Source organism: Opisthorchis viverrini, assembly GCF_000715545.1.
Source record: "Opisthorchis viverrini unplaced genomic scaffold opera_v5_399, whole genome shotgun sequence".
Classification (NCBI taxonomy): domain Eukaryota; kingdom Metazoa; phylum Platyhelminthes; class Trematoda; order Opisthorchiida; family Opisthorchiidae; genus Opisthorchis; species Opisthorchis viverrini.
In genome coordinates, this window is record NW_008752058.1 from 175960 (window position 1) to 195452 (window position 19493).

A 19493-nucleotide genomic window follows, 5' to 3' on the forward strand; every position below is an offset into this window, starting at 1 on the left:
AGATCTTGCAGGTGGTGAAACCAAGTTCGTTTTTATTCCCTCCACGAGTCCCTTACTGAGAGACAACACTGGTCATACCGTAGATATAGGCATGACAGTGCACTGTGCTTCATATGAAGTTCACCCTCTTGTTTTTCCTGGTTCATCTGATCACTGTTTTGTCGCTATCATCTACAAACTCCACGCCCACTACCTGTCATACCTTCTGGTGACTCTTTAGCTTCTACCCCTGTCAATGTTCCTCGGACGATCTCGCACACATTTTGCCGATATTCAAGAACGTTTGTGGTGACATGATTCACTCAATTTTTAAAGCTCCTTTCAGGCAACCCCTAAACGGTTTAGGAACGTATTTTCCTCCAGAGCTGAATATACGGAAGACGGTTCATACCGCGTCCTTCCTGTATAGCTGGAGTCGATGGGACTGAAGACATATTCACTTGGAAGAGGACAAGGAGAACGCACCAACTGAAAGTCCATAATTCTGGAGTCCGGAGTTTAGCTTTTCTTACTCCTCTTTCGCTCTCACTGGAAACCCAAAAACCTCCGAGCAAGATTTTCGGTTATCTATATGCAAACAGTATTCCTCTTACACTTCACAGCTCCTTACCTGTTTATCCAGCTTCAACAAGCCATTCTCCAAGACCCTTATTCATGACGAGCAATGTTCTGTCATGAATAGATACCCAGACATCAAGAACGATGCCAATCTTTATCCAACCATTTCCGAATCACTGCCACTCACCGGTTACACGAAGGCAGCTGTGGCACCAGTTCGGTTTCCAGCTGCCGTGCAACACGAAGGAATCACGAGGCTGCCTGAGCCTAGATAGGAACAATCGAAAATCCAGGATCGGATTACAGCCACGAACTTTTCAAACAGTAGTCTCGTACCTTGAACACTGAGTTACCTCAGCGATTGTGCACGAAAGCATCACTCTCCGCAGTTCCCCAAAAACCTTTGCCTTTTGATCGGACAAACTATTGATCTTTATTCCCCCTCGTTCGACCTCCTTAGTCTCATATGTACCAAGAACCTTTCCTGGTTTGGTTACGATGCCAATCTTTATCCAACCGTTCCCAATGCACTGCCACTCACCGGTTACACGAAAACAGCTGTGTCCCCAGTTTGGTTTCCAGCTGCCGTGCAACACGAAGGAATCACGAGGCTGCCTGAGCCTAGATAGGAACAATCGAAAATCCAGGATCGGATTACAGCCACGAACTTTTCAAACAGTAGTCTCGTACCTTGAACACTGAGTTACCTCAGCGATTGTGCACGAAAGCATCACTCTCCGCAGTTCCCCAAAAACCTTTGCCTTTTGATCGGACAAACTATTGATCTTTATTCCCCCTCGTTCGACCTCCTTAGTCTCATATGTACCAAGAACCTTTCCTGGTTTGGTTACGTAAAAAAAAACCCGAAACTCGTGTATTTAGGAAAGTTCGTCTTCTACCTCGAGCTCGTATATACTTCGCCACTGTCCGTCTCAAATTCATCTTAATCTACAATCCTGTTATCACGTTTGGGGCGACGCATTCTCTTTTGGTCTTCCTCTACTTGATTATATTCAGCAAACCATTGTACGCATAAAAACCACGCCCTCTCTGGTAGACAGCCTGTAGAAACACTCATACTGTTGTTATCTCAAGAGGTAACCACGGGCACCTGCGTCTTCCGTCCCTGAAACTCCTATTTAGGAGTACTACCCATCAATCCAGTTCTGTCATCCTAATCTATTTGGTTCTTCTTTCTATTTCAGAACCGACTATCTCTGGAACCGTGCCTTGCCCTGTGTTCTCAAACTCATACAAGCTCCAACTATCCAAATGCCGAGTTAAAGCACAGCTCTTCAACTCGCCAAGTGTGCATTCACGTGTTCGGTTATTTTTACAGGCAGTCTGAGATACTGGGCTCTCCATTCCATTTATTTCAATTCTACGTGCAACAGAATGATCGTCAGTTTCGCTCAAAACTAACTGTTCAAATTTGGATGAAATCAAACGCTTAAAGAGGAAGACGAGACAAACCGTTCAGCAAAGCCACCTTCTTCAAAAACTAATACTTAACTTCAACAGCTTTCTACTAATTTCGTAAGTTTTACGTAGCATTTTCCTCCCTATTCACGAGGGAACATGGTAAAACAATTCTTTGGAAAGAATGTGGCTAGATAACAGGTGGTTTTACTTCTTGGCGGGTAAGGTTTCCACAAAATGTGGCATTTATCTTGTTTTACGTCACGAGAACGAAATGCTATGCTCTGGCCCACACGGCTACATTACTACAGGCTTAGTCGACAAATTTCGATCAGCACTACAGGCCTATATAGTTCTGAAGCAATCAGCCAAAATGAATTCAGCTAAGCGTATCAGCTGTGTTTAAATTCTCAGAAAGAAAAACTAAGTGACGGCAACAGTGGTTCACTTCAGTCAGTCACCAACACGCGCTTCAAGGGCCCTAGGGAGTACCAATCAACTTCGTCATCATCGACAGCATGACATCAGTGTTCAACACCGATGCTTCACTGCCGTACAACCATGACTTATTTGAAAGCCTTATTGTAAAGAAAAGAGTAAAGGTGGACGGGGAAGGGACTTGGTGCTAGCTTGCCACAATCATTCCGAGGTACCTATACCTCCAGACACTCACTCAGGCCATCTGGATAGAAATTGACAACAAGAACGCCACTAACATCTGTTGGCAGCCATATCTTGTAGGGTCTCCAACCAGGCACAGTAGTGATCCTGGAAGGCGAGTAGCACCAACAGCACTCAAGCGTTTCCTGATCTTCATATTCCTCTGCCAAGTCAAGGGTTGGCCACCTATCTCTTTACGTCACTGAATTGGGCATGGAAAACAGCACTCTTTTCGGCAAACGATGGTTCGGCATACGCAACACATGTCCCAACCAACGCAGCTTCTGTTGCTGGACACAATCTTCAATGGAAATACCCGTTGCACAACCGAAAACGCGCTTTCTAACTGCCTCATTACGGATTCGCCGATTAAATTGGCAAGCAAACAACGGCTACACAACTGAGTAAACTGACTACATCTTAGTGAATCTGGATGGACCTCATGCGTAGGGGAATCCCACTGCTTTAGAAGAAAAAAGCAGGGAATCAAGGAAAGTCAGATAACAGTCTCGTGCAAGCAAAGCTTAGATCATGCCCTGACAAATCCTCTGGAAGCTCGTCCAGTTAGAAAATACAACGCCAGTCAAATGAGCGCCAATTCCTATCTGACGCCATCCGCGAAACACTCGATGTTAACATAAAGTGCGTGCATTCCACTAGCTACGTATGAAATACCTGACGGGAACAGAGCTCAGACTGCACCACGCGGTTACCAAGCCAGGCTCAGGACCATCCGTTCGTTTATGGCCAAGGGGTGTTTGCGTGTTTTGCCAGGATTTGAAAAGCGCAACGAAACGCAGCAACGGATAAGTGCATGATCGGAGTCAACGCATATATTCAAGCAAGGGTAGTAGGCAGTGATTGACTCCCATCACCAGTAACTGGTTGGGGTGTGGTCTATCCAAATTCAGGGCTGGTTCAATGTTGAGCATTACGTAATCAAGCGATTTCCGCTGCTCTGGAAATTGGCACTGCAAAAGAATTGTCTGTGATCAGCATACATCTCCAGCTGGTAATCTAACAACCGCGGTCGCCACTAGACCCACATGGAGAGCAGTATGGAGATCCCGTCGAATGTTGATTACTGTGCGAATTCATTTCACCCCGGAAAACGATTATCTCCTGTCCCCTAGGTCTTGCACCCGGCAAAACAAACTCCAGGAACTAGAGAAGAACTTCCACGACGAAACGAGCATTCTTATTAATCGTACGTATCATCGGTTGTCTCCCTTAACATCGCCGTAGGACGATGACTGCAGCGCATCAACAAGAGTAAGCAAAAATCATTGGTCGGCTGGAACCCTGCACAGCCCCCGGTGAAGATGGCGTCACTGCAGAGGAATGTAAAACACAAATTACCGTCCCACTTACACCGTTCCATGAGCTATTGTGTGTGTTCTAAAACGACGAGGCGTTTCCACCCGATCGGAACACCACTTCACAAGTGGTAAAAAAATATGCTCACGACAACCATCGTAGCACAACCTTGTTGGCTTTGGCTTCTGAAATATTTGCAACTCTTCGTATAAATCGCTTTTCAAGTGAAGAGCCTATTATCAAACTGAACCAGGGGGGCCTTCGCCATGCGCCACGTTTGAGAACAGTGTCAAATATCAACAACCAGTTGTTACCTGCTCCATCAGCTTCTGGAAGGCGTCTGACCTTTTGAACAGAGGAGCACTGTAAAACAAATTGGAATCAAACGGTTTCCCTGCGAAGTCAACCAGACCAATGAAGTCTTACTATGCGACCGCGAGAGCGCGAACAAGAATGTGCTACGAAAAATAATCAATCCTCGGGTTATTTGGGATTCGACAGCGATTTCTACCGTCCCTTATACTATACAACTTTGCGGTTGATTGAGCACTGCGTCAAGGTGCCAATGGGCATCATTTAGAGGTCAGACGGAGTGTGAAAATCACAAACGTTGATTTCACGGAGGATATGGTTGTCATCTCTGGAAATGCCCAATCTACGGCACGTTCTGGACAAAATCTACCAGCGCACTTTTTCTATCAGCCTTGAGAACGACGCCTCAAGAATCAAGGTCTTCCCCCTATCAGAACTAAACTGTGATGGGCTGTTTCCGGTGATCACCATCACAATAATCGTCTCCTGCAGCTATAAATCGCATGGATGTTTTAGTGGTTATATCCACCACCCTTCTGTCCGCCGATGATCTGTGAGGATAAAGACGGATACCTAAGTAATGGAGGCAGTGGCTAATATACCTGATAGGAGTGACACAGGAGTTAACATTGAAGAGATCCTATTGAGCAATAAGATGCTGAATGCACGGACAACACAGCACGCAGTTGTGTCAATGTTTCTAACCACTGATGTGTTCTGCCTTGGGGCCCTTATCCTGGTAGATGGGAATGACCAGCGAGGCTGAGTTCGCTGGTACCAGCTTTCAGACTTCACTGCCAAGTCACTGCTTGATCTCACCTGGTTCGTTTCCACACTCTGTGTGGTTGTTCGAAAAGAGCGCTCCGAGGAAGCCGTCGACTGGCATGGGGAGCACGCTACAAAACCAGCGCAGCCCATGGAGTGCGAGCAACCAGTCCATCGAGTTCTTTATTCCGAAAATCATTCGATGTTCTTCAAAATAACTGATCCAATGTTCCCACCACACTTGAGCAACGCCCCGAAGACACCGATAGTGAAATATCAACCCACATAACAATATACGCGGCATCGTAAGCTTGACCACTGGAGATAATCTGATATGACGCTTGTACCACAGGTGGTGCAAGTTGGTGAATTCTAGACTATCGAGAATAATACAGCCATTTAGGCAGGAAACCATCCGCGAACATGAGGTTCTAGTTTGATGCCACCCAGTATCGCAGCAGCACTTTACACTTTGCAGGGGTGAAGCGCATACCAAAACGAGGTAGAATTATTTAGATTAGTTGCCATCACCTTTATTACGATAGCACCAGATTCAGGAAGAACCATACCGTCTGCGTGCTCGGTAGCTTTGAGCGAACATGCTGAGAGCACTTCCTCACAAGCAGTAGAGACGGAGGACGAGTCTTCCATGATGTCATCGATGAATAAATTGGCGAGAAAAAGTTTGAAAAGCTCCTCCTGAAACCGCTGTATGTAGTGAACTCAAGCAACGGCACACTGCCAACGTTCACGCTATACGCTCTGGCGTATAGAGTAAGGCTTCTCAAGAACTTAACTAAAGGTAAAAATATGGTCGATGCATCCTCAGTCAGGGGGAAGCTCAGACGATCAACCTGTACAAAACAGCACCAGAGAACATCGCAGCTACCTAGCTGATGAAGTGGGTTTTGCATGATGCTCTTGTGCCCTTTTTGAAGATTGGGATGACGGTCGAGGAGCTCCATTCAACTGGTATTGTGCTTTCGTTCCAAATTTTCTAAAATACGGCCGTCAGACTGTTGACAAACTTCTTTGAAGAGTGTACAGTACAGACCATCCGGGCCACATGTCTCTTCACGTTGAAGGATCGGTAGCTCAGGCCGGATTTCTGTTGTTGACGAGGAGCTAGTGTTCATAATCAATTCATGATCACTGGGTTATTCCAGCAGCCGTGTTGAAAGACACCAACTGAACTGCTCTTGGAAGCGCTCAGACCATCACTCAAAAAGACCAGCTTGTGAGTGGATTGCCATTCCGTCTTCTCTGTATGTCGTTTCGCTAACCCGCTGGGATGGAGTGACTGTTGTCCGGGGCGAAAGCCTTTTCCATTGTTAGGAGGCACTCCTCCTAACGGACATATTGCTCAACACTTCTCTCTCTATTTCAACCTTTCACTGGACTGTTTTGTTCCATTGCATTCTTGATTCTTCGAATCTCGATACTGACTGTTCAGCTGCTGCAGTATAATTTCCTCAAGGCTTTTTGTCTTCTCAATTCCGTGTGTAACTGACAAGGTTGATTGACTGATTAGTAGAAAACATAACACTGGCGACGGGAACCCTTCACGAACCCAACAATATCAATTTCAGCTGAGGATTTGAAATCAATCCCTCAACAACAACAAGCGCAATTTGAACAATCGCAATTGCGACTTATCCAGTCTCTCACTCAAGTCATCAATCTCCAAACTTCAGTTTCATCTCACAGTGGTAGCTCACTATCCTTTGCGGATTCCATTGCTGCAACTATACCTGAATTTCACTATGAGCCAACATCTGATCTCACCTTTGGTTCGTGGTGCAGCCGTTGGGAGGATACATTCTTGAATGATTTCATCTCAAGTGGTAGCTCACTATCCTTTGCGGATTCCATTGCTGCAACTATCCCTGAATTTCACTATGAGCCAACATCTGATCTCACCCTTGGTTCGTGGTGCAGCCCTTGGGAGGATACATTCTTGAATGAGTTCACCGGCAAAGATGATGCGTGGAAATCCCGTCTCTTGGTACGGAAACTTGGAACCCTCGAACACGACCGGTTCACCAACTTTATCCTTCCACAACACCCAAAAGATTTGACTTTTGCGCAGACGGTGGACCAACTTCGCGAAATTTTTGGTGACCAACATTCACTTTTTAATGTCCGATACAACTGTCTCAAGTTGGCCAAGCGTGATGCCGACGATTACGTTACTTTTGCCGGTATCGTTAATCGCGAATGTGAGAAATTCCAATTGCAATCGCTTACAGAAGATCAGTTCAAATGCCTCATTTTTGTCGCTGGACTTCAATCTTCTCAGGAATCAGATATTCGCACGCGATTGCTATCCAAACTTGAGCACGAAAAAGACATTACTGTGAAAGACCTCACCACAGAATGCCAGCGCTTGCGCAATCTCAAACATGATACCGCAATGGTACAGCAAGAGTCGCGATCGCCTATTTCCAGCAGCGTCATGACATTGAAGCGAACCTGTCACTCCTGGAAAAAAGCCACCAACATCATGTTGGTCATGTGGTGAATGGCATTATGCACGTTTTTGTCCATTCAAGAAACATCAGTGCCAAGCATGCCATCGTTGGGGCCATAAAGAAGGCTTTTGCCGTACCCACAATGCCAAATCACCATTAAACCCAAAGAACGATAACAGTCCGATGAAAGACTCAATCAAAAGGCGGACGTACAAGCAACGAATACAATCCAATTCTCTGTTTGCTACGTTTCAAGTTGAATTTGAATCCCGCAGGAAATACATAACAGTTTCCATCAACAATTTCCCGATCCGTTTGCAGCTTGACACAGCTTCGGATATAACATTAATATCACGTTCAGTTTGGGAATCAATTGGGAAACCTGTTTTATCCTCCACGAACCATCGGGCCAAAAGCGCCTCTGGCAGCACTTTAAAACTAACAGGCAAGTTGTCTTGTGATGTGTTATTCAACAATGTGCACTTCTCAGGAACATGCTATCTCACCGATTGTCCGAAATTAAACATACTCGGACTCGATTGGATCGAGAAACTTGACCTTTTCCGTGTACCTTTATCATCTGTGTGCAGTACTCTGAAATTTTCATCCTCCTCAGACATTGCAGAACACTACTAACACACTGAAGACAAAATTCAACGATGTCTTCCAAAGTGGCCTTGGATGCTGTACCAAAACCAAGGCAAGCCTCAAACTCCAACCTGCTTCCACACCAATTTTCAGACCGAAGCGTCCCGTGCCATTTGCTGCTCTCGCAACTGTGGAGAATGAACTTGTTCGTCTCCAGCAATCCGGAGTTATCCAGCCAGTAAACCATTCATCATGGGCAGCTCCCATTGTTGTCATCAAAAAAGCAAATGGCAAGGTGCGCATATGTGCTGATTATTCCACTGGATTAAACGCCGTGTTAGACTCTCACCAATATCCATTGCCGGTACCAGAAGATTTGTTCACCAAGCTCAATGGTGGAAGATGTTTCGCAAAACTGGATCTTGCTGATGCTTACCTTCAGATAGAAGTCTCTGATGACTCCAAAGAACTTCTGACAATTAACACACATCGCGGTTTGTTTCAATTTAACCGTTTGCCATTTGGGGTAAAATCTGCACCAGCAATATTTCAACAAACAATGGATGCCATGCTAAACGGTCTATCAGGAGTTGCTGCTTATTTGGATGACATCATTCTTACAGGTTCTAGTCAAGAAGAACTTCTGCATCGTTTACATTGCGTACTCGAACGGATTCAACAATATGGTTTTCGTCTACGTGCAGAGAAGTGCGCATTTTTTCTCACTTCTATCAAATATCTTGGATTTATTTTTGACGAACATGGTCGTCATCTAGACCCAGAAAACATTTCTGCCATACAACACGTGCGATCACCACCATTTCATCCACAATCAAATGGTCAAGTGGAAAGATTTGTGGACACTTTCAAACGCGCACTCCAAAAACTCAAAGGGGAGGGGATCACACCGGAAGTCATCGAGACATTTCTGCTGAGTTACAGGGCGACACCAAATGTTAACACTCCACATGGTAAGTCCCCGGCGGAGGTACTTATGAACCGGAAGGTCCGCTTACCCGTTGACGTCATCCGTCCAACACCACATTCGCCAACCGGTAGAAACATAAATATGGAAGTTCAGTTCAACCGACATCACGGTGCTGCAAAGAACATATTTATACCCGGCCAATCTGTGCTAGCGAAAGACTATCGTGGTGGCGCGGAAAAGTGGACACAAGGCATAATTGTGCGCCGGGCCGGAAGAGTTGTCTATGAGGTAAATGTAGGCTCCTCTATCTGGGTCCGTCATGCCAATCAGCTACACGCTTCCTATCTTCCAGCGGCACCTACACTCGACCCTGTTCTTCCACTGGAGACTCTTCTCGACACATTTGAGTTAGCTCAAAAGCCAAAATCTCCAGAGCCGATGAATGAACCAGAAATTTCCAAAAGTTGTACACCCAGAAGATGGACCGACCGGATCAGAAAGCCTGTCATACGAATGCAACTGAACCCACAACTCCAGTCGTACGAACAATGACTTCAAAGGGGAGGTGTTAGGAGGCACTCCTAACGAACATATTGCTCAACATTTCTCTCTCTCTATTTCAGCCTTTCATTGGACTGTTTTTTTCCATTCCGTCCTTGATTCTCGATATCGGCTGTTCAGTTGCTGCAGTATAATTTCCTCAAGGCTTTTTGTCTTCTCAATTTCGTGTGTAACTGACAAGGTTGATTGACTGATTAGTAGAAAACATGACATCCATCTCCTTGGCTTTTGCGATCCACAAGCGTTCTCTTTTATTTTTCAAGCTCCTGATTATCTGGCGTATGAGGGATCTACGTGTGCCATCACAGTCACTTTTTGCTGGCACGGCCTTTCTGGCAAAAACGAGATCCACTGAACTCAACGAAATCCAGTGCTCTTTTAGTCAAATCGGATGGCTTGTACAAAGAGTCCCGAAAGCTGAGAGTATGGCTTATACAACCCGCTTCCATCAACCTACAAGAAACCTTCACCTGAATGACTGCGACTCCCGTAGATTTATAGCCAGACCACCTTGATATGCTTGCGCTACTGCATCTTATCACATTTGATAGACGGGATTACTCCGATTTGACAGGCGTATTGCTGATGGAAAGCGAGGTGATAAGCGGGTCCCACAATGGCATGTTCAGAGTCAAGTTACGTGCCCCAGAAGGAAACACAATGTTTAACTGAGGCTTTCCATCGGTAACTGGGAGTTCGTAGTGGCCAGAAACAGATGATCGGCACACAACTGAAGAGGTCACTCCCTATTATCCGCACTCCAAATCTACCACCTAGTTGTGCTTCTTCCGGGCTTAGTTACCCAAATGGCATTCGTATCACCCGCGAGAATTACTATAAATTCTCTTTTACTGACTGGGGGAAAAGTAAGGTAAGAGATACATATTGCGCAATTTGACACAGAGGACAGACATTGAAGGCTGCAACGTGGGTAGGATCTTTTGAAGTTATTAGGCGATATTTTATTTATTTTTCTTGGTGACGGTTTGGACACGAAACAATATTTGGGGAATGGCGGATGGACTGATCACATTGCATTATTAGGTGAGTGGAAAAGGGGTGGGTGAGCTAGTGAGCGGAGAGCTGCAAGGGCGAATGACACTTCCCGAGTGAAGAAGGGGGTTTAGTTGAGGTAGCCCACCTTGAGACTTTGAATTAAAAGTCCGATCCACAAGGCAGTGGGAGGATATAAGGACACAAAGTCTGAACTACTAGGCAGAGGCTTTTAGGGTTCGCTTGGGGGACCCTTAACGCAGCCAGTGACTCAGTAGTCTGAGTAAGGCATTACTGTCTCACTTTTAATGCGGTTATGCACAGCAGAAACTTTTAAGCAGCACCGGCCTCTTTGGAACTGAAAGCATTTTGACCGTACTGAATAATGCTCCAGCGGTCACAGCCAACATATTCTAACCCGTCTTTTCTCGAGGGAAGGCAGTGTCACCGCTTTCATGAATATGCACATGCTGGTCGATTGGGGGAAACGCCTTACTGTATTCACACTTCTCTCGCAGAGGACAGTACGACTTTACCTCCAGACCACTTCGTAACACAGTTTCTCGCACGACGAGGGCTATTTGTTCCTCATCGGGGTGCTCCTCGTTTGTGTTTGTGACACGGTCTGAACGCTTTGGAACAGATATTCGACCAATATAGCCTGTGGGCTCGTTCCAACACAGAAGCCCGACCACCATGGCAAGGTGAGAGCGTTAGGCAGAGTACAGCGCTTTAAGGCGGGTCATTTCGGATGTACACAAAAAATATGCACCAGCTAAGACCCATTGCTATCGTACTTTTATACATTCAAAGCGCATTCCAGCTCTCCTGTCAAAGCCACCGTACAAGTGAGGTTACAATCCGTTATTCTCGATGACTCCTGAGCCCAAATGATTGTGCAGTTGCCACGCGGAGAGCTCAAGATACATCAGTGGTTAAGGCGCCAAAATACTGCCGGCAAGTCCAAAGTTCGAATGCAAGCCTCGAATCTCTACTACCTCTGTCTAGGCTCCGGCAACCAGACAGTAACCCGGTCCCCATTGTAGCCAACACTGAAAAAAGCCCCAGTGTGGCCGACGCTGCTTCAAGGTACCCAAGCTCCTATATCGTGCAGTAGACCTATTGGACGTGACTACTACCGAACCACTGTTATGTATCTGCGTGAAATCCAACACGGAGTACGTAATGGAGAGCCTGGCGAAAAAATCCTGGAGCATAGAGTGAAATGCCATCGAAGGCTCAGTACATTGACTGGAGACCTGGTGGCCTACAAAAGGTATTCAAGACAATATTATGCTCGATTCCCAGATTATGCCTAACTCCAACCAGCGCTTCGCTCGCTGATACTCTAAAAAATCAACACAGTCACCTCAACTGACGTTCGAACCACTATATTATGTTAGCCACTTTCGGAAATCATTCCCATGGGGAGCAAAGATACCCGCGACGATTATCAGTCAGTCGGAATCCAAGTCAACTGATGGGAAAAAACATGAAAGGGTGAGCCTAGATCCTGGTTCACACCGTGTTTTTTTCAAGTCCCAGAAACAAGAAACGTCCTAATAGTGCAGTATGATTGGGTTTCATGGTTGGGTGTTAAAAAAAATGAAATTTCAGCGGAAACCAATTACGGGAAATTTGAGGAAATTCGCCAAACAATGTTACCCACCCAGAAGAGCTCACAGAGGGATGAGGTGAAGTGGATCTATTTATGGTGCAACATTTGTCGGAAGATTGCGGACAGGCGACAGGGAAAGTAGAACCCCGATGACCCGTTAAGAAAGTCGTCACTTCCATCCTCAGCTGGCCTTGAAATCAAAACCACGGTTCACCTTCCTGTGACCTTGACCTTCATGGCTTCGAGGGATTCACGGATTCACGGATTGATACAAGACCACTGGGTGGGGTGGTGCAGTAATGACCGTCCCGTCACAAAAAGGATGTGTTCGCTTAGTTGCACCTATACCGAAATGCGCCCTACGGCTTACCGGGGGTCGCGTACTAAGGCTCGCGGAATCAGGAACGAGCATATGGTGCTTTGGCGTCTTCCCATAATAGGTGCAACATTGGAAGTGATAGAGACCTAAGGCCGGCCTCTAGTTGGACTATGTCTCCAATTGTTGCGTTAAACACGGGCTATTCCCGCATGGACCGGAATACATTATGAGGATAGATGGCAAAAAATATTTGGGTGTCTGGCTCTATTCAAACTTGTCCTTCTCAGTTTCATGACAGACCGGCCCAAAAAGCACTTGCCGTTCTACGGATGATTGGGCACTGCAACTTGGAACCCAACAAATGGGTCTTGTGGGGGTGAGCTTAACGACTACTTATGCTGGGCACACTGATGTCAATAGCCTCCGGGTTGAGGGAGCTGTTAGAGTGACACGAGCTACAGGCCTACAATGACTTCAACGGTAATATAAGCCATAAATGAATAGCTGACACTTGGGCTCCGCAAGTTCGGTTTACAGGATAGCCGAATAGAAGTTGACAAGTGCTTCCGCTGCGGCTTGATTCATGTGGTGGAAAGCGCTTTCGGAGAATTCTGGGGTCAAAGGGGAAATCTAGGAAAACCTGGAACCCATATGCCGGAAGATAATTTCTTAAAGACTGTCCATGGCCGGGAAATGAGCACCGTGATGCCGCTGAAGGACTTGACTGTGATGACACAGAGACCTCGGCAACTTAAATTCAGAGCTTTTGACACCTGCCCCCCGGGGAAATCAGAGACAGGCCGACCTTTTTTAAGTTTACCAACCCCGGAGGCACTTTGAGTAATTCTCTGAGTTTTAAAACAATGGGGTGAAAGGAAAGACGGGCCACCATGACAGCTTGTGGCAGGCACTGAGAGATAATGCCACGAAGAGGCGATCGAAGCCCGCTTAATTGACGGCTAGTATGTCAGAATGCCTATCCTATGGACTCGGCAGAGGTTTGGAGGCCATATGTTCAGGATTGCTGACATGGCACATTTTGATCCTTAGTTTACACTTCGCACTAGGTAGGAATTGAGTACACAAGACGCCAGTGGCTTATTTAGCATGGGCGTGGATCCGGGAGGCCCAAACTTGTGCCTACCTAAGCACATCCCTCGCCACAGAGCTGAGCACATATTTGGCAAGAATAAAAATCTGCGTTGGTCGTCCTATTTCGGCTTGGGGGGAGGCTGCGGGAAATTCGACGGTTTCTTCAAACCAGACACGTCTACTGAAACGCAGCACTGTTTGTGCGACCAGTGGTTCGGATGCATTAAAGGTCGAGCCTCGGATGTTTTAGTAAGTCATACACACGTAGATGGCACATCTCTGATTCATGGAATGAATGAATCATACACTTGGTGTATATACCCTGCCACTGATAAAAAACTTAAATTATTCTGGCACCACTGCCGTTTCAGATGGGGAAGTACTTCTGTAGTCACCGAAATTGGGAAGTGACCTTGTATTCTGCCAGCTCACTAAAATATGCACATATGCTTAGTGCAGGAGGTACATCAAATACATACTTTGGCTGAGCTGCAAGCTGAGCCTAATCGTGTAGCCATGACTTATAGTCTGCGGGGTTTAACCTCACGCAAAATGTTGCGACAGAATTAACTAATTGCTCGCAGCTTACTGGATCCGTACTAAGGTGTGCAAATTTATGCGCCTTAAAAGGTTGTGGGTGAATGGTTTTGGAGAGTTTTCACCCTCGTGGAATCACAGTGTGACTGAGCAGTTACACACAGTCATCAGAAGCATAGTTGATATGGATATCTCATCTTATCTTACATCGCTGTGCACTGTGAACTGGGGCCACGCTCGTTCGTGTATCTGCACTTGGTAAAAGAACATTTCGTGCAATGTCCTCGTAAGAGACAAGGCCTTGGAAGATGAAATGTGCTGAGCGGAACTGTTTCAGTTATTTGATAATTTAAAAAACTAAAATCAAACTTGAGTTCAATGAGAGGACCAAAACTGCAAATACACTCATTTGCATATCGCTTTTGTTCTCACGGAATACTCAATATGACCCCTGGTTTATGATATTTAACTGAATTTTGGGCACAAAGGCCGCATCATATCTCAGTTGGTACAGCGCTTGAAATATCGCAGCACATTTTCACAAAAGAAACAACCCACAAGGTTGCTGAAAACTCCTACAGATCACGACAGAGTTGCCCTTCTTTGATTCCATTCAAAGGGTGGATTCCACGAGTTTCCTTCAACCCGACGTTCCACTTGAACCAAAAGTGGAAACACCTCGACAAAGGCACAAAGGGTTGGCAGAAACTCAAGGACTGCACCTATACTGTCGGCTCCAAAAAGTCGAAACCGGTCCACAAATGTCAGAGTTTGCGGCAACCTTAAGAGTGGCTTCCGTCGAAAATAGGACCAAGCCTACTTTCACGACAGAAGCATGTTCGACAGCCTTTCTCAAAACAGGGACATAAATGATGCATCCTTCATATGGGAAGGCCCCAGAATGATGCTCTCGAATTAATTGCTTCTAGTGATTTATCCTACTTCGCTTTCTCACAAGTAATAATTAGTGAGTCGGCAGGCTTCTATCAGAACTTCATCTCTCCCCCTCGAAACATGCAGAATGAAGCCTGTGGGTCGAATCTCGCGGCGTTGATAGGTATGTCACATCTTCCGCTTTTGATGGGCTGGCACAGGTGTTTTACTCTGTCCCACTAGGTACGCTCACTGACCGTCTTGAAGGAGACTAGAAGAACTGCTCCTTGAAGTGTTCAACCCGAACGCTCAATAATATAATTCTGCCAACTGATTTCATTCCATCAATTTAGTGAACCGATTTGTTGGCATCCGCCTTCTTTTGACCGGCTGATTGGATCCAATAAAATGGTCGGCCCTGCTGCATGCAGCACAAATTTCCTCCAACTCCAGAGCATTTAGACCTCTGCTTTTTTCTGTCTTTGTCTGGACTCTTGATTGCCGAGCACTTGTGGAACCTTCTTTCACTTTTTAATTTGCTGATGTTGCTTGTCTGTAGATGGTAGGATAGGTTGACCTTACCAAAATTTTACTTTCATTTTCTCAGTCATAGATTTGGTGAACATGGAGCATAATTTATTCTCCAATTCATCCTGCAACCAGATGGCTGTCCAGTAAATGCAGCTACGTACCGTTTGACCGCCGATATTTGTTGAACTTGATTAGCGAGATCGCCTCACTTTGAATGTTGTGATCCCCTAGGAAAGCCTAGTCTGCGCAACGGTATAGTCGCAAGCCGTTTGTGTCCTTTGAAAGGAAATATTGATCAAGTATTTTTCTGAATAATGGACCGGCTTGTGGTCTGCATACACTAAGTAAATCGAAAATGAAAAGATCTGGTGTTTTTAAAGCCACCCAAGAGGGTTCCCGTAAATGTTTCGAAGAACCGGCGTACGTGTTCAGGGGAGAAGCGCTGTAGTGAGACATTGATAATGCGCAAGTTGTCATGCAGTGTGCACATTGAAGCAGCAGCCCGGATCGTTTCCCGCTGTCACAACGTTCCCAGACATGAATAAAGCACACGTGCAAAGAGTAACGCACCCCCAAGGTCAACATCCGTACGACACAATTTTGAAAGCAGGTGCGTTGGCAGAACTCACCAAACACGGCTTAACAATATAAAGCCAGTGGAGTGGGGCTGACATTGTTCACGACCGGAAAACCGCCATAGACTGTGCAGAACGAAGAAGTGAATGACCATACTTGATCAGTCAGACATCCTATGTATTTGCGCAGAAGCTCCGTGCGGTTTGATCTGACAATACAGCCCTGTCTCGAGTTCTCTGTCTTCTTATCGCGCTCAGTGCAGGCGTAACCAATTGACGGCCCCCTTCTTACAACACCCTCCATACTGGTGATAGATCGGCTCCATACTTTTTGTAGAGTGAACTTGCAAACACGGAACATTGGTCAGCCGACCATAAGATAACCATTTGCTGAGTAACGGTGGATAGTGAAGGCTGGTGTAGAATGACCCGCTTAAAGGGAGGATGATTTGGGACTGTCCAGGTAGCGGAGCATCGTCCATTGGTTCTCCCGCCCTGAGTTCTGACCCAAAATTGGAAGAATATGACGTTGGCCCCGCATTTCTAACAGTGGCCTCTGGCACGTAGGGAAGTGGGCAGCAATGTTTTTTTGGGGAACACTAACAGTGGTCCATTACTTCCTCGGCAGGGTAAGAAGCACCGACCTAGCACGAAAAGGCAGGGTTGGGGCACAGAACGTTTGGTAACTGCCTACTGTGCACGTCATTGCAAACATACCGGGCACCATTAGGCTCGGTTTAAATTTCAATTCCTGGAAAATCAACTGGTAGTCGAATTGATTAGATTTTTGGACCAAACCATCTCCAGTCCCCCTTTTTCTAGTGTAGGTGAAATCGTTTTCGGGTTCACAAACTTCACAGTCACCTAGAGACCACGCCTTTGGAATCACATCGCAGAGAGAAATTTGTTAACCGTTCGGAATGTAATCCTTCTCTGCCTAACCGGCGAGAATCATGCAAGGCTGGTCCTTCTCAGTGAACCAGCGCAGCAGCTTTATCTCCAACTGGTGGGTGGCATGGCTCCAGGCATGGTCACAAGATTACAGTCAAAATAAAGCTTGAGTTCGTTCGTATTTATGGCGATATGGTTCAGTTAACAGGAGGGAATAGATAGGGGTAAGCTATCAAATTGTCTTGCAGTGCCACGCCATCGTTTCACTGACATACTTCGGTTTCTGGACAGCCCCATAACGGACTCCATGTCTGGGATCATTGTGCTGGGATGCGAAATTCTTGGAGCGGCGGAGCAGTTTTATTTGGCCGAGAGAATCCTCAGAGGTAGAACAAAGCCACCATAATACCGAAGGTATTTTTCTGGTCTTGGGTGTAAACAACAAGCCAGGCGGGGTGAATAACGAGCAAACAGAAAGTTCGAATTGGGTAGATTTGTACCTGGTGGACTAGCGATCATGCGCGGGAAATACAAAAGATCCAGAGCAAACAGGCATACGCTTGCAGAGAGTTCGTGTGGTTAGGGAAATCAAACATATATGTACTGACGGGAGTAATACTTCCGAGATGACGGACTAATTTGTTTGGAATTTCTTACTTGAGTTCGACGTTACTATAATCCACTAGAGACACTTAATTTAAGAGGACTGGGTGAAAGTCCTCAAAGCACTGTTCCTGGACACGCAGTCATTGAACTTGCCATTTGTGATCCAATAATAGTCTAATGAATTTGTGGAGCGCTTTATACAAATTAGAGGTTATATTAGTTTCGACTAGGGTCCAACAGATGGAGTTAGGCACGAATCTGCAAGGCTCGGGTCGCGTTTGCTAATTTGAAATACCTAAGGCGTCGAAGTGGTATATTCCTGAATATCAAGGAACGTGTGTATAAGGGGTAGACACCGATCTGGAATTGTGGACAAGGGGATAAATATTATCAATTATTACAACTTTGCTTAAATCTGTGCTGCTTAAACGAGCGAACGGGAGTCATAATCGATTACACATTTTTCCTTCCCTACCGAATCAGGACTGGAGTGACTACACACCACTTTTTTGCCGACTTTTTTTACGCACTAATTGAAAAATGATTCACCAGCGTTGGTTGTTATCCTAAGGAACGGGCTTGGCAGACGGACCACGTGTATGGAGACGAAGGACCGCAGTTGGTCGTCAAATTGGTCTGTTCTTTATAGTCGGGGACTTATAATCAGATTTGAGCGTGGGTACGGGACCGGCAGTCACAATAAGCAGCCAGGGTAATCGGCATTGAATATTGTCTTGAGACATCGTTCGCCATTGGATCGTTACCGTGCGTGATGCCTCGCACTCAGCGTCGCACATAGACACAGGCCTACCAGTTACGAAAAGTGTTTGAGGTGAGTGACGACGACTACCGTTATCACGGTAACCGCTTTATGATGTGTTCCACCTATGGAGCGTCATATTTCTAATAGGAATGATAGCATTCTGTTGGCGATTTACCTACAGTTATCTCTCGACGCGGTATTGTTCACAGGCTAGTTATGGATACCTGGGAAGTGCAATCATCCGCCAAGATGGCTCTTGCATCCTCACTGCACAGTTCATGCAGTTGCTGTTTTACTTAATGGAAGCTGAGCTCCATAGGAACGATGTTGTGACAAAGTTCGCGGAACGAACCCATCTCATTTGTTAAGTCTGAGGAGTATACAAGAACCAGACATCGTTGGCTAATTTTTCTGGGTAGGACCTGAAACTCTGTAGGTGCCATTTCATTCTTCCAGAAAACCGAAGAACGCCAAATATGCTAAGGTGTGATTTCGTGACTTATCCCGCTCAAACTGCTGCAACACATTTACGGGTGAAGCAAAGCTTTCTGCGCCAAAATGTCGCATATGTGTTCAAACCAAAAGTCATCCTAATCCACGTCCACATTTTTGCAACTCACCTAATTTCTTTTTCCACTGAAGCAAGCACAACTCTGACAGGAGCTCGGCTGGATAGTTTCCCCGCATTGCTGAGACCCCCGGAATCCTTAACTGGGCTCCAAAAGTTTGGACTGGTACTCCGAACTCATTTTCTTGATTACGTTAATCCATCAGAGCACGTCAAAGATTTCGAAAAGCCCATTTCATTGTTCGAATACTGAGTTCCACTAAGCAGCGTCCTGGAGCGGCTCTGTCGACCTTGGCGCATGAACGGAATTAGTTCCCGGTGAACTCAAAATGTCTTTCAAGATCCCGCGCGTGGAGTTTCCCCGCCGTCAACCCGAGTAAGTAGGTGGAAATCTCATAATTATCTATGCAGCGAGCGGATCGGATCAGATTACTCGTTTCTACCTATGCGTTCAAGCTCTCAGGAAAAGTGGCAGCTGGAGAGAACAAGCTCACAACTTACCAACAGCAGTTTGTTTTCTCGCGATGAATTCGAAGATACCCTGAGCT

The 19493-nt window shown here is 45.9% G+C and overlaps 1 protein-coding gene across 1 annotated transcript in view; it reads right to left on the reverse strand.

Moving 5' to 3' along the window:
• Positions 1-12369, reverse strand: part of T265_10729 (hypothetical protein) — a gene marked incomplete at both ends in the record, with an annotated part of 44698 nt that extends 32329 nt beyond the window's left edge. The window contains one exon of the mRNA XM_009177189.1: positions 12242-12369. Coding sequence (XP_009175453.1) covers positions 12242-12369 — 128 coding nt within the window. The remainder of the gene's footprint in view (positions 1-12241) is intronic.
• Positions 12370-19493: the final 7124 nt, after the last annotated feature.